We start from the raw sequence: 15,324 nt of genomic DNA on the forward strand, positions 1-15,324 counted from the left end.
TACATCTCAACATAAAGAAAACAAAAATCCTCACAACTGGACCAATGAGCAGCATCACAATCAATGGAGAGAAGATTGAGGTTGTCAATGATCCTAAAATGGAGTATGTCATTTGGCACTTAACTAGCAAATGTCCTAAATGGACAGATCCCTGGAGATAGGAAGAAAAATAATTAAACCTTTTAGTCAGCTCTAACTCCTAAGGTGTATTATATTTCATGAAACCAGCATGTTTCTGAAAGTTGTGTAAATTGAATCTCTGTAAATGGAATTCTAATAAACTAGGAATGGTTGCTATTTGAAGGGACCATTCTATTAATCCCTTTGTGATGTGAATAATCACCCCCACAATCTGTCTCTTCTGTAAATTTTCTTTTCATATGCTGGGTTTGCCTAAAGCAGGACACAGCTGTACTGAACTATTGCACATATTCCCCTACAGTCACTGGGAATATCCACATAGGGGATTTAAATCTGTTTGCTTAACATTTTCGGCCTCATGCAAGATTTAATTTCATTGGCTTTAGGTACAGTGTGTGCTTTGTACTTTGGTTCAACATCTCAGCTGAAATGCTTTGTTTAAATTCCACCTCTTGGTTGGTTATATTTTCCCAGTTAGAGCACATTCTCTAAAAAGTACTTAAGGCAGTCAATGGAATGAAGGGCACCCCGTGAAGACAGTTAAAGAAGTGCATGACAACCTTGCAAAATGAAAATACTCATGGACAAGGAGTGTCACTGTCTCTTAGCAGCAATAAAAGGCTGTTTTCCATTGATACGCTGCTTCCTCTAAAAGAGATTTGAGCTTTACCATAAACACCCAGGTGCAATAACATCAAAGCCCTGTTAACGTGAGAATAAAAGGCTAAGAGCCACCAGTGAAATGGGGAGTGGTGGCTCTTTATTTAAAAATCTCAGCCAAGAGATAGTACCTTAGTTGAACACAGACTATAAGTTTCCTGATAGCCAAAGCAATAATGAAAATGGTGCAGACGGTTTTGTAACTCTGACCTACCAGACACCACAACGTATGTACCATACACAAGTAACTTTTTCCCTATCAATCTTTTGGCTCCAATGTTACAGCAAAATTTCAAGGAGTCCTTGGTTATTAGTCTAAAAATAGAACGTTTTACCTTTTTTTTTTTTTTTTTAAGATTTTTTTATTGTGGTAAATTCTTAGATAACAAGACATTTGCCATTTCAACAATCTTCACATGTATGGTTCACCCACCATGTTGTTCAATTATAACCATTAACCATTCCCAAATTTTTCCATCACCCTTAACAGATGTTCAGTGCCCCATGTTTTACCTTTTGAGTAAATTATAGATGATACATTCATTTTGATGACTCTCAGGTGCATGGCTAGCTTGAGATCTTAGGGCCAAAAGGAAGATGAACAGGGAAAGCGCATTTGGGTTGTAAAACAGCACATATGGAATGGCTTCATCTTTCCTACATAGATCAGAAGAGTAACAAGGAAGCTGTTCCCCACAAGATTCAGGAGAGTCAAGGATCTGTGTAAAACTGTCACAGAGAAGTGAGTTAATTTATAAGAATAAGAATAATAACAGATTGCAAAGTCTTTCACATGCGTAAATCTTTGATTCTCATACCCATGGGAGTGGGTATAAGTGTCTGTTTTTTACCCATGAGGACACTGAGATTCAGAGGTTCAGTGACTGATTCAGAGTGAGAGCTAGGCAGTGGTGGCTCTGGGCTCCTGGTCAAGGCAAGCAGGTGGATTTACTACCAGATTTTATCAAAAGAAGTGATTCAGAGGGATGGGACAATTATTTATTCATTCAAAACTTACTTTAAGCACCTAGTGAACACCAGGTAATGGCAGCCTTGAAAACAGGTCTTAAATTGTCACTTTTTTATTTTTAAAAATCAATTTTTTTTTTTTTTTATTGTGATTTGGGTGAAAGTTTAGAGAGCAAATCGGTTTTCCGTTCAGAAATTCCTGCACATTTCATTTTGTTCTGTGACGTTGACGGCAGTCTCCACAGTGTAACAGCATGCTTCCCCCTTCCTTCCTGTTTGCCATCTCCATTCTTCCTTCTTTCTTACCCTTTCCTGCCTCCAAGCTTTATCCCTGGGCAAAGGCTGCCCTTTTGATCTCACCTGATTGATTGTTCTAAGGAGCGCATTACTGTTCACCTCATAGGCCTGTTTACTGTTCAGCTGATAGTTGAGCCATAGATCCACTTAGTTCCAGGCCCAAAGGGTGTCTCAGGGCCATAGACTGGGATGTTCCACCAGCCTCTATCAAACAAACAAACAAATCTATTTTCTTGAGTTAGGATTTACATACAATAAGATGTACTCATTTTAAGTTTATAAATTGATGAATTTTCTTTTTATTATTGTTGGAAAAATACATAATATATAACATAATATTTACTAGTTCAACATTTTTCACATGTACGATTCAGTGGCAACATTTTAAACAATCACTTTTTTTTTTAATTGTGATTTGAGTGAAAGTTTACAGAGCAAATTCATTTTCCATACAGCAGTTCATACATGTTTTGTCCTGTGACATTGACTACAATCCCCATAATGTAACAGCTCTCTCTTCCCACTTCCTCCCTGTGGTTACCTTTTCACTGTGTCCTTCTTTTCTATGCATTCCTGCCATCTGAGCTATCTCCCTGTGCAAACACTGCCCTTCTGATCTCCCATGACTCGTCGTTCTAAGGAGTGTACCTAACTGGTATAAATGTTCACCTTATATGCCTGTCTATTGTTTGGCTGGAAGCCACAGGAGTGAGTTTAATTCCAAGCCCAAAGGGTGACTAGGGTCCATAGTCTCAGGGTCCATAGTCTCAGACTCTATCAGACTAGTAACCCTTGTCTTTTTTATGATTTTGAGTTTTGTTCCACATTTTTCTCTTACTTTATCCAGGATCTACTGTACTGATCACTTTCTGAGTGGTTGACAGTGGTGGCTGGGAACCATCAAGTTCTTTTGGTCTCATGGTCATCATGTAGGCTGAGTTTCACATGATCCACTAGTCCCTTGGCATAATTGTTTCCATGTGTCTTTGGTTTTTTTCATTCTTCTTTGCTCCAGGCAAAGGAAGATCCATTGTTGCATCTAGATGGCCGACTGCAAGTTTTTAAGACACCAGTCACTACTCATCAAAGTAGGATGTAGAACAATGTTTTGTGTAGTATGTTATGCCAATTGAGCTTGCAAACAATCGCCTTTTAAAAAAAAATATTTAGTAGCCCTCTTACAAGTTCCATGATTATGGTGCCTTTGCCAGAGCCAAGCACCAAGGATCTGAAACAATAAGACTTTGTGCCATAATTTACACTTGTTACCCAAAAATCCTACTTTCCTACAATATAATTTCCTATCACTCAAATATTTTGTCTCCCAAGGCCTCTGAGACATTGGAAATCCAGATTAAAGCACATTACTGATTAAGAAAAACCCTGAGGCTCTAAATATTTTACAACATTAGGGCCAACTCTCAGAATTATGCATTTCATTGAACAAATTGCCTACCTGCTCTCCAAGCACCCTGTTTCAGAATCACTGCTGTAGACTTTTACAGTTTCATGAACATCTCAATTTCTATTAAAATAACCTGCCCTCTGATTTGAGAAGGCTTCATCCTCTTAAAAAGTCAATTCTTTAAAACGCTGTAAACATTATTTTGAAGACAGAGAAAAACTAAATGTGATCAAGAGTATATTTTTCCCTTATGAAAAGATTCAGATATGAAAGGAAAAAGGTGTCTTTTTGCATAATATCTACCTGTGAAATGACACAAGATTATCAGCATTTTGTAAGATGGTATTTGACATCAGCATTCTAGTTTGTCACTTAAACAAGTCTTATAACTACAAACTCCTAGAATTTTGAAGATTAGAAGTGAGAATTATCTAGGCATCTGGGTTCCTATTCATGTAGCAATGTTACTGCTTTTTATTTTTTCAACAGGGAAAAAAAAAATGCAAAAAGGAAACCACCCGTGCACCATGTTAGTGTAGGATAATTTTATGTTCCTTGGTTACAGAACTTCAGTGTATGTAAGCACATCAGTCATACCAGTCCTTTTAGGTAAAATTGATACTTGGTTATTTTCACAGGCACCAGGAGGGAGCATGGACTAAGTAATATATTAATTGAATATGTCCTTTTATAAAAGCTTAGATGAATTGCACTCTCTCCACCAGAAGATTTCCCATGATAGATGAGCAGGCACCATTTTGTAGCCACAGAGCATAACAACAGATGGGCTATGCCAGGAGAAGGTAGTCCCCAAAGTCACATTTGATCATTTTATTACTTACATTGATATATATATATAGATATTATTCAGGAGTTGTCAACTGAGCAAATATTCTGGTATGATTTACAATATCCATTCAGTCCATTGTGTTGAACCAAAAAATAGAAAATAACAAAGGCAACAGTGAGGATTACATATGAAATCAGCTCTCTGAAGAAAACAAGTATTTTTCCAGTCTTTGTGCATCCATATACAGAGTATGTGTATACTAACTGTATGATGTAGCTGATTGTTCTGCCATGGACACAGTATCCTTGTAAACTAAGCCACAGTAAATATCTCTGCTTACCAGCTGTCATTGTTAGAGTGGATTCTGACCATAGTGACTCCATGTGTGCAGAGTAGAACTGCTCCACAGGGTTTTCAAGACTGTGGCCTTTCAGAAGCAGATCGCCAGGCCGGTCTTCCAAGGCAATGCTGAGTGGGTTCAAACCAACCAACCTTTCAGCTAGTAGTGGAGCACTTAACCATTTTCCCCACCCACAGGGAGGCCAAACAGTTAGTTGTCACTAGGCAACCTGGGTGGTAGATGACAAAGCTTGAGTGAGGTACCTCATTCCAAGTCTCAGGGCTCTGCCTAGCTTACGCAGCCCCCTGCCTTCCATATACACACATTTGCATCACACGAACCTACAAATTTTGAATGTAATATAAGGACAAAGGGCCCTGGTGGTACAGTCAGTTAAGTGCTTGGCTGCTAACCCAAAGGTTGGTGATTTGAACCCACTCAGCAGCTCCATGGAAGAAAGCCTAACCATCTGCTTCTGTAAAGATTATAGCTGAGAAAACCCTATAGAACAGTTTTCTGTTACACAGTAGGTCACCGTAAGTCGGAATCAACTTGACCACACCTAACAGCAAACATGAGTGGGTACCAGAGAATCCATGTAGCCCACAAAGGCAGAAGTGAAAGTCCTGAAGAATTAGTTGCTTATGGAACATAGAGTAATACACCATGAGAAAGAGTGGTGGTCCGCTAATTCTACCAGGTGTATTGTGACTAAAATACATTTGGGAAAGATTGTTTCAGTCTATTTCTGTGAATTCATTTGACACTTACACTTTCTCAGCTGTTAGTGACCAGGAAGGTTTGCCTTGTCTTTCCTTTCCTTCCCTTCCCCTTCTCCTTTCTTCCTTCCTCCTTTCCTTCTTTCCACACTTCTTCCCTCCCTCCCTCCTTCTCCCCTTCCTTCCTCTTTCCTCCCTCCCTTCCTCTGTCTCCCCTTCCTTCCTTTCTTCCTTCCTCTCTGCTTCCTTCCCTCTCTTCCTTCCTTCGGTTCTTCTCTATACAAGTGTATATTTCCTACCAAGGTTTTGTCACAGGATTATAAATACCAGAAAATCCTAAAAGCAGGCCAGCCCTCCTTGCATACTCAGCCACTGGCCTCCACACACATCCTCTTGCTGAGTCTCAGAGTCCCGGAAAGTAGCTGCCGTCTTACAATTTCTGGCTGTGGATCCTTTCATGGCTCAATGTCAGTATGTTAGATAGAGAGGGGTGCAACCCTCATTTCTTGAATCCTAAAACCACCTTGCATTTCTGAGAAAGGTAGGTGAGGGTGAATGACAGAGGATTCAAAGCCCATCCCCTCTCCTCAGCAACAGTTGAGCCTAGGTCTCCTATGAAGACCAGTTCCAGCCTCAACAGTTCCTTGCTAGTCAATGTCTTTTCACGGCACCCTGGTGGAACAGTGCCTAGTCATTTGACTGCTAACTGGAAGGTTGGTGGTTCAAACCCACCAGCCACTCCATGAAAGGAAGACTGGGCAATCTATTTCCATGAAGATTTACTGCCTCAGAAACCCAAAGGGGGTCACTATGAGTCAGAATTGATTCAAAGGCAGTGAGTTTTATTTTGGTGGGTTTTTTTTTTGGTTACTTTCTTCTTGCATTTAATGTCCCCTTGGGGTTAGCTGCCCAGGGAGTTGGATATCCTCAGAGTACCAATGCAAGCAGAGGGACGAGCAAATCTTTCTTATAACTCATCGCAGACCAGAGATTGGGAATAGCCACAAGGTGTGAGCAGGTGTTACAAGAAGTTCCTTCTGGAAAGCCAGATGTCATTAATTATAAATATAGTTTAAGCAAGTGCCCAAGCCCTGAAAACATTTTGAGACATTCTTAACCAAAATGATGAGCAACATTTTTAGAGTGCACTAGTATTTACTATGGAGTCCCTGAGTGTTTCAAATAGTTGATGTGCTTAGCTGCTAATCAAAAGGTTGGAGGTTCAAATCCACTCAGAAGCCCCTTGGAAAAAAGGTCTGGAAATGTATTTCTGGAAAATCAGCCATTGAAAACCTGTGGAGTGCAGTTGTACTCTGACACACTTGGGGTCACTTGGAGTCAGTGTCAACTCAATAGCAGCTTATTTTTCACTGTTTGTTTGTTTTAGTGTTTAATATATCCCACCATTGAGTTGACTCTTACTCATAGCAATGCCCATTGTGGCGGTTAAGTTTGTGTGTCAACTTGCCTGGCCTTGGTTGAGTGGCTGGGCAGCTAGATGTAGTATTCCCAGTGATGAGACTAGTAATCAACTCCATGGTGGAATCTACTGTGAGCAGCTGAGTAGCTGCCTTTGGGTATGTGGTCTGCTTCCCAGATATAAGTAGCACCTTTGGGAATGGTCTCTAGCATATGGCACGCTTGGACCCTGCATGTAGCCATGTCATTGTTCAGCAGCCTGCCATGCTCTGCTGACCTTGGGACTTACAATGGACTTGAATTAATGGCCTGCCATGTGGCTTGGTAACATTGAGACTATGCCATTTTATTTGATGACCTTTATTTAGCTTGTTAGCCTCAGCAGCCAGTAGATGTCTGAGGGAAGAGATGCCTCCAGCTTCAGTGGGCCGGGAGCAAGAGGCAGAGCTGAAGCCCAAGGTCGAGGGGCTTTCACCCAACCCCTGGAGCCTGGCACTTTGAACTCGGACTTCTAGCTTCCCAAACTGTAAGAGAATCAACTCCTGCTTGTTCCATCCCATTTGTGGTGTATTTGTGTCAGAGTGGCACTAGGTAACCAGAACACCTGTATTGTCTCCAAGGCTACACATCTTTATGGAAGCAGACTGCCTCATCTTTCTCACATGGAACAGCTGGAGCATATGAACCACTGATCTTTTTTGGTTAGCAGCCCAATGCCTTACCCACTGAATCTTAAATATATATATATGAAGCTGGGAACTAGGAAATCTTTTATTTCTACTTGACCTCTTTCTCTTCCCTCTAGTACTCTCACATAAACTTAATAAGGGAATATATAGATATGTGTGTGACTATTTCATTGATGGCCGTCTCCTCCACTAGCCCATGAGCCCCACGATGACAGAAATGATCACTCTTTTGGCTCACTGTGGTCTCCATAGCACCTAGCACACTACTTAACATATCGTAGATGTTCAATAAGTATGTGTAAATAAAAATGAGTTCACAGAAAACTTTCCTGTGGTGGTAGTCCCCAGGAAGTGTGCAGAGAATAAATATCTAATCAAGTTATTGTTGTAAATTTTAAAAGGGTGGAGACTCAAAGAAAAGGAACATTGTTAAGTAAAGTTGTAGATTTCTGAAGGAGTGCTCAACTGATTATTAACAAAGAAGATTTACGAAATATCAAGCATGTATTTGCATGGCAAATGATGGGACAAAGGGGTTGTTACAAGGCAAACCACAGCAGATTTAAGGTTCCATCAAAAGCAATGTCCAGGAATAGAATGCGAGACGCGTGTTAAAAAGTGCTCTGGTTTTCATTTCCTGCACAGATTGTGGACGGCAAACTGTGGTTCCAGTTGGACTGTGGCAGCGGCCCTGGTATCCTGGGCATCTCGGGCCGCACAGTCAATGATGGGAACTGGCACTCTGTCTTCCTGGAGCTCAATCGCAACTTCACGAGCCTGTCCCTGGACGACAGCTATGTGGAGCGGCGCAGGGCACCCCTCTACTTCCAGACTCTCAGTACTGAGAGCACCATCTACTTTGGGGCCTTGGTGCAGGCAGATAACATACGAAGCCTGACAGACACACGAGTCACCCAGGTGCTGAGCGGCTTCCAGGGCTGCCTAGACTCGGTGGTGCTGAATAACAACGAGCTGCCTCTGCAGAACAAGCGCAGCAGCTTTGCCGAGGTGGTGGGCCTGACCGAGCTGAAGCTGGGCTGCGTGCTCTACCCAGACGCGTGTGAGCGCAGCCCGTGCCAGCATGGGGGCAGCTGCACAGGCCTACCCTCTGGAGGTGAGTGCCCCGCACTGGTGGGGGACACCAGGCCAGGTAGGGCGTGGGGGAAGGATGGATGGATTAGCGGGCTCTGGCCACCTGAGGCTGAGCACCTTTGTCCATAACCAACACAAATACCCTCATAGAGAGGAATGTTCACACCCAAGATGCTTGCAGAGCACAGTGACCTCAATGCTTGATAATTACAAGTGTATCCAGTATATCCTAGAGAATCTATTTACAATCTCCTAGAGGCCAGTGTAGTGATCACAGGAGCCAGATATGCCATCACTATCTCCTCCTCCCTGTCCACTTCACACCCTTTCAGGCCTCTGAGACTTACAAAAATCAGACCACTTCTTAAGTATATAATGGGGCCCTGGTAGTGCGGTGGTTAAGCACTCAGTTGCAAACCAAAAGGTCAGTGATTTGAACCCACCAGCCGCTCCACTGGAGAAAGATGTAGCCGTCTTGGAAACCCTATGGAGCAGTTCTACTCTGTCCCATGGGGTTGTTTTGAGTCAGCATGGACTTGATGGCAATGGGTTTGGTTGGGGTTTTGTTATTGTTGTTAAGTATTTGTCCTTTTCAGCCACCCGCATGTCACTGCAGAATGAGTAGCTGTTCCGGGTATACTTGATTCATAGTCCTCTCACTAGATGGAATCATTGATAAGAGAGAGGCACATAACTTTACTAGAAGCTTAGGAGAAGGCATAGTCCCTGGATGGTGCAAATGGTTAAAAGGTAAGGCTATTGATCAAAAGGTTGGAGATCTGAGTCCACCTAGAGGTGCCTCGGAAAAATATTTTAAAATTTAATACCCTGCAGAGCACAGTTCTACTCTGATACATGTGGGGTTGCTGTGAAACAATCCACTCAACAGCAATTAATAAACTGGCAAGGACAGAGGGAAGGGTGACTCACCACCCCAAGAGTAGAAAACAGAGTGGAGGTGCTTCAGAGCTCTCTTTTGAAATGTGTGTATCAAATAAGACTAGTGACAGATGTGTAGGAGTAGAATGTCAAGAATAAGAAAAAAGGAAGTTTACATGAAATCTCAGAACACAGCAACAGTCAATGAAGGCATGACGCTTTTCTTTACTCCAATAATTTTTTTTTTCTCCCAAAAATACATCATGAAGAAGAACGAAAGAACCATAAAGGATAGGTCAAAAAGGGGAAAGAAAAAAAACAAAAAAGATTTACAAAGGCTACCTATTGTTTGAGGGGAAGAAAAAGGACATTATTATTTCAATCCTGGGATTCTGGAGATGAAAGTATCTTTCAACTTTACCCAGACCTGTGTTAATGTAAACTAGGTCAGACACTCTCCCGATCGAAGGCATTGCCACCTCCCAACAGCCAACCACTGATTCCACTTCAGCTCCTTTGCAGAGTCACTCAGCGGTAGTGTGATTAGCAAATTTAAACCTCCCTCACAAATCATTTAGAGATTCTGCTGTGTGTATTACCATCTAATTTCAGGAAGCCCAACTCCAAATTTAGAGTCCATTTTATTATTAGAATGTTATAAACTGTCCATGAAATGATGCACTGCCCAAATAGAGACACCGAAGTTATTTAGACTTGCATGTGTTACTGCGACAATGAGGGCCAAGCACCCTGGGGGAAAATTTCTGCTGTCTCGATTTAAGAAATCTATTTGCTGTTTTTACTGTCTCAGCAGTATATGTAAATAAAGGGTTGTTGTGGTGCCGTAATTCCTGAATGATGGGCAGTAACTATACTTCAGTGGTTCTATAAACCAGCCCATTATGACAAGTCATGGCCAGATTTTCACCAGGCAAAACAATTCTGCTAGTGTGAGCCATCTACGATATATAAAAGGAGCATATAATTAAATTGGGTTGAAATAGAACACTATTCCATGTCAAATGCTGGTCACACAGCCACAAATCATAACATACTTTTAACGATGGGAGGACGTTGTTTTTTCTGGCAAAGCTATGAGCTTCCACAATGGGTTATCTTTAAAATAATAATCATCATCACTGTTTTAAGAAAAGGACTATGGGATCTTTTTCTTCAGTGTGCATTTTAGTGTCTCTCAAAAATTGCCCAGAAATCTTTAAGCTAAGTGTTCAGTGAAGCTATATTAATTAAATGATGATGGCCCATATCAGAAAGAGCACTTTCCTCTATTTTTCAATCTCTCTTTTGGTTTAACCAAATTGCAACACTGAGGACTCACTTGCTGTCAACTTTTCACATGACCTGAAGCACTTCCTTTCCATGCCCAAGGGGCTCAATTCAGCCTGGAGAGCATGCTCTCAAACTCCTCTTTGTCTCCCTGCTTCCCACGCCCCCCTGTGACTAGGCTTGGGCTTGGGATTTCTCTGCAGGTACTCTTTCTTTCAAGGTGATATAGCCTTTTATCAGTTCAAGTCTCTCCTCTGGACCTGGGAGCTTATATGTTCCTAAAATAGAGGCAATATCTTTCCTCTCCTCCATCTACACAAATCCCTTCACTCAAGAGCCTATTGCCTGCCATTCCAACACTTCTTTAGTTGAGGATGCATCCTTGGGTGGTGCAAATGACTAAGGACTCGTCTACTAATCAAAAGTTTGGCAGTTCAAATCCACCCAGAGGCTCCTGGAATAAAGGCCTGGCAATCCACTTCTGAAAGATCACAGCCATTGACAACCCTATGGAACACAGCTCTACTCTGAAACATAGGGAGTCACATAAGTCAGAACTGACTTGACAGCAATAGGCTTTGTTTTAGTTTTTCTGAGAGGCCCACAAGAGCAACTCCCCACCATGTTGATTCTGGTGGTCCCATCCAGTGGTCCTTATCTCAGCAGATCCCTGGGCAATCTGGGGCTCTTACACACAGCAGTACTAAGGGAAGGAAACCCACAGAGGACTCCTGTTCCTTCTCCAGGTAGGGAAAGGTACAGGATTTTTCTCCTGATGGGTAAGGAGGTACCTATCTGCTTCCTGGCTATAGAGATGAGGTCTCTGCTTCAAAGAAAAGAGGAGAAAAAAACAATCCATTTTACTGCCCCCATTATCTTTTCATGTCAGAGGAAGTTTTGCAAGGTCCCTGTATCCTATTGGCAAATTCCTGAAATTGGTGCAAAAAAAAAAAGAGAGAGAGAAGAAGAAAAGCTAATTATTTGACTTTGACTTCATACCTGAGAGCTATGTAGCTCACAATAATATTGCTTAAAATAAGGGAAACCTTATCTCACTTGTGAGTGATAGTATAAAATGAACAGTAAGAATGAGTCTTTAATGTAAACATTGTTATGCCTCAAGAATTTCCTCTGACAGGCAGGGAAGTCCAAGAAGCTAATCACAAAGGAAGACAGTCCTGCATCCCCAGATGAAAGGCTAGGATCCATGCAGTATTCAAAAAGGATATTTGAACTAGAGAAAGTAGAAAGAAGTAAATAAAATGAAATTCCACACAAATGAAAACGCTGATGAAACAAGCTAATTGTTGGACCATCTAACTGTTGTTTGGACTCTGTACTCTGTAGTGCACCAATATGCCAGAACACGTATGTTACCAAAATTATCTCCATGACTGATGGAAAATGCTGGAATAGTGATCATTGGCTCTCCTGGTGACAAACTTCACTATCGAACTGTGGCTTTCACAGAACATTGTTGCAGAAAATCCGCAATCCTTAAGCAGGCAATCCACAAAAAGAATCATTTTCTTTCAGAGAAGCAGATTTCTTCCCTAGCCACCCACAAACCCAATAAAACCATTGGAAGGAAAAGCAAAGAAGCTACGTCTGCTAGCTTGGAATGGCATGGTCAGCATGTTTGACCAGGGTGATGACTCTGCCTGCCCCAGGAGCAAGCCAAGGGAACCCCACGGGAGTTAGAGCCCAGAACACTGACTTGTAATAAGAGTGTAAATATGACTCTGTAAATCAACCACAGAAAGAAGGCTCTCTCTTGGTAAAACCTTAAAATTATAGGTATTTCATAAACATGAACTGATAATAGCAACAACCATAGAGAAGAAATGGCCTGGTCCTACTCTGACCACTACATTTCCAGAACCAGTGGGCAGGGAGCTGCCTGGTGAGCTCCCACAATCTGAATCTAAAGCTAAAATAAGGAGTGTGCATTCTTCTGGGCCTGCACCTTATCCAATTCAGCTAAACCCCATTAAGGGAAAACTTAGTTGAGGCTAAGATGTAATTTGGTAAAACAATGCAATAAGCAAGGCAGTCCCTAGACCAGAAATAGTCATGGAAACAGCTTTGCATGGGACTGAAAATGAAAAGTTGGGTAAAATTTTAACTATGGTAAGAGCCACCATTTATTAGACACTTAGCATGTGCTTGGTACTTCACTAAGTGCTTACCCAACAAGTGCTTTTGTCCTATGGCATTTAACTTTCACAATAATGCTATGGGATGGGTATATCCCTCAACTCCAACCCATTTTACAAAGAAATGGGCAGAGAGGTTAAGTAACTAGCCAGCCAGTAAAGTGAACCCAAGATTTGACTCAGGTTTGTGGAACACAGCCCCAGCCCCCACTCCACTCCACTCCCAGGCTGTGCTCTTAACTCTTGATATTCAAAGGTCCAGCAGCATCAGCCTCCCTGGGGATGTTAGATTCCTGGTCAGTACACCTCATTCACAGCTATCACCTATCTGTCAGCGGAGGCTTGCATGTGTGTTACTATGATTCTGAACAGTTTTCAGTGCAGCTTCCAGATTAAGACAGACTAGGTCTTAAGAAATGTTGGCAATCTACTTCCAAAATTCAGCCAGTGAAAACCCTGTGGATCACAGTGGTCCAGTCTGCAACTGATCATGGGTCTGGCACTGGACCAAGAAGCTTTTCCTTCCATTGAGCATGGGGTCAGCATGAACCAGGGCCAATCCAGTGGCAGCTAACAACAACTTAGCCCAACCCAGCCCCACTAAATCAGAATATGCATTTTGACAAGATCTTCTAGTGATACTGATTTATCTCCCAGCCTCTGAACTTCACTAAACCTGAGAGCATCCCTCATTCTTTTCTATTTTGTCGTATGGCATATTGGAGCTCTGAAACTCTGGTGTGCATCAGCGTTGCCTGAGGATTTTGTTAAAATGAGACCTTGATTTTTAAGGAGAGAGTATTTTTATTTACTTGCCTCCATCAAGGAGTTCTGGTGGTATAGTGGTAAGGCATTTGGTTCCTAACCAGAAGGTCATTGGTTCCAACCCACCAGCCACTCTATAGGAGGAAGATGAGGCAATCTACTTCCATTAAAGATTTACAGCCTTAGAAACCCAATGGCAGTCACTGTGAGTCAGAATCAACTCAATGGCAGTGGTTTATTTTTTTCTTTTTGTTTTTTCGGTTTTGCCTCCATCATCTGTTGTTCATATCAGAGGAACTTTTTGCTAAGTCACTAGATCATATTTGCACATTCCTCAGATTTACTGCCAAGAAAATGTCTCAGTGAAAAGTTACAAAAAAAAAGCTTTTGTTTGCAGGGCATTGAGTTTCTGCTAATGGTGGTAGAATACTTTAGAAAAGGATAGCAATAATGGTGGCACAACATGAAAAATGTCATCAGTGTCCCTGAGGTGTGAATGGGGAAGTTGGAAAAAAGAAAAAGAAAAGTTACAAAAAAAAAAAGGCAAACCTACAGAATCAGAATCTATAAAGCTATATAGTTCAAGCATCTCTGTTTTTAATAAACCCCCAAGGTGGTTCTCTGCTTATCTGAGTTTGAGAGCCACTGATATTTGGGGATCCCAACAAACTTTGTATGTTCAGGAATATGAGTCAGTGAACTCCAAGAGACGTTAGCAGATTTAAGACATTCAGAAATTGAAAGTCAGGGGTATAGCTTACATATTTTACCCATTGTTTTAATAGGTTAACTTTGTTCCCAAAACAGGAGTTTTGAGTGACCCTGAGCACCACTTCAAAGATAGAAGTAATAGTGTCTATCCACTCCATCTAAGCAATTGTGGGTGTTCAGTCTATCAAACCGCATGAAACAACAAATTATTGGATGTTATATATAGTTGAGCATAAAACATTTTCAGCAACAAAGCTGCTTGTGCTAATTTGAGTTGTGCTTTGCTCGGTATTTTTGTCTATAACTTGTATCCCAAAACCTACTACCACTGAGTGGATTCCAATTCATAGAAGCCCTATAGGACAGAATAGAACTGCACCCATAGGGTTTCCAGGGCTGTAATCTTTACAGAAGCAGACTGCCTCACTTTTCTCCCGTGGAGCGGCTGGTGGGTTCAAACTGCTGATCTTTTGGTTAAGAGCCGAATACTCTACCTCCCTAACTTGGAAAAGTCTAGACAAATTCAGTCCACCAAATTGTAATTTAAGCGCCTGCTTTGCACCGAGTACTGTGTTAAATGCTGTCTCTATAACCAATGGATTCCACCCTGTACCCTTCACAGCCAGCTTAAGAGAACTGAACAGGATTCCCCATTCATGCTCAGCCCATTGGTGCACCAAGCCCAAGAGGACAGAGAAGGGGGAAGCCAGGTTCCCAGTAAATATATAATGGGCATAATTTGTCTAAGCTTTGTGGCTTATGAAAAACAAAATCATTTTTATGGGTGGCTTTCTTCTAAATACTGAGTTAATCTTTGTGAAGGCTCGTCATCAACTAGCCTTGTCTTACCCTTTATCTCCTGCTTCTTTTCAAGGCACAGTTCACCTAGTGTAATTCCAAGTCTCAAATTAAAAAAAAAAAAAAAAAGAATGAAACGCCTCACTGCCTTGGAGTCAGACCCAATTCATAGCGACCCCTCCTTGGGTTTCTGAGGCAGTATCACTA

General features: G+C 41.7%; 1 protein-coding gene across 1 annotated transcript in view; it reads left to right on the forward strand.

The window, feature by feature from the left end:
* Window positions 1-15,324, forward strand: part of FAT3 (FAT atypical cadherin 3) — a 722,716-nt gene that overhangs the window by 684,113 nt on the left and 23,279 nt on the right. Inside the window, exon 21 of the mRNA XM_042780568.1 lies at window positions 8,075-8,543. Within this exon, the coding sequence (XP_042636502.1) occupies window positions 8,075-8,543 (469 nt within the window). The remainder of the gene's footprint in view (window positions 1-8,074; window positions 8,544-15,324) is intronic.

The sequence above is a fragment of the Orycteropus afer genome, unplaced genomic scaffold, assembly GCF_000298275.1.
Source record: "Orycteropus afer afer isolate SDZICR_OR568_19922 unplaced genomic scaffold, OryAfe1.0 scaffold00047, whole genome shotgun sequence".
NCBI lineage: Eukaryota > Metazoa > Chordata > Mammalia > Tubulidentata > Orycteropodidae > Orycteropus > Orycteropus afer.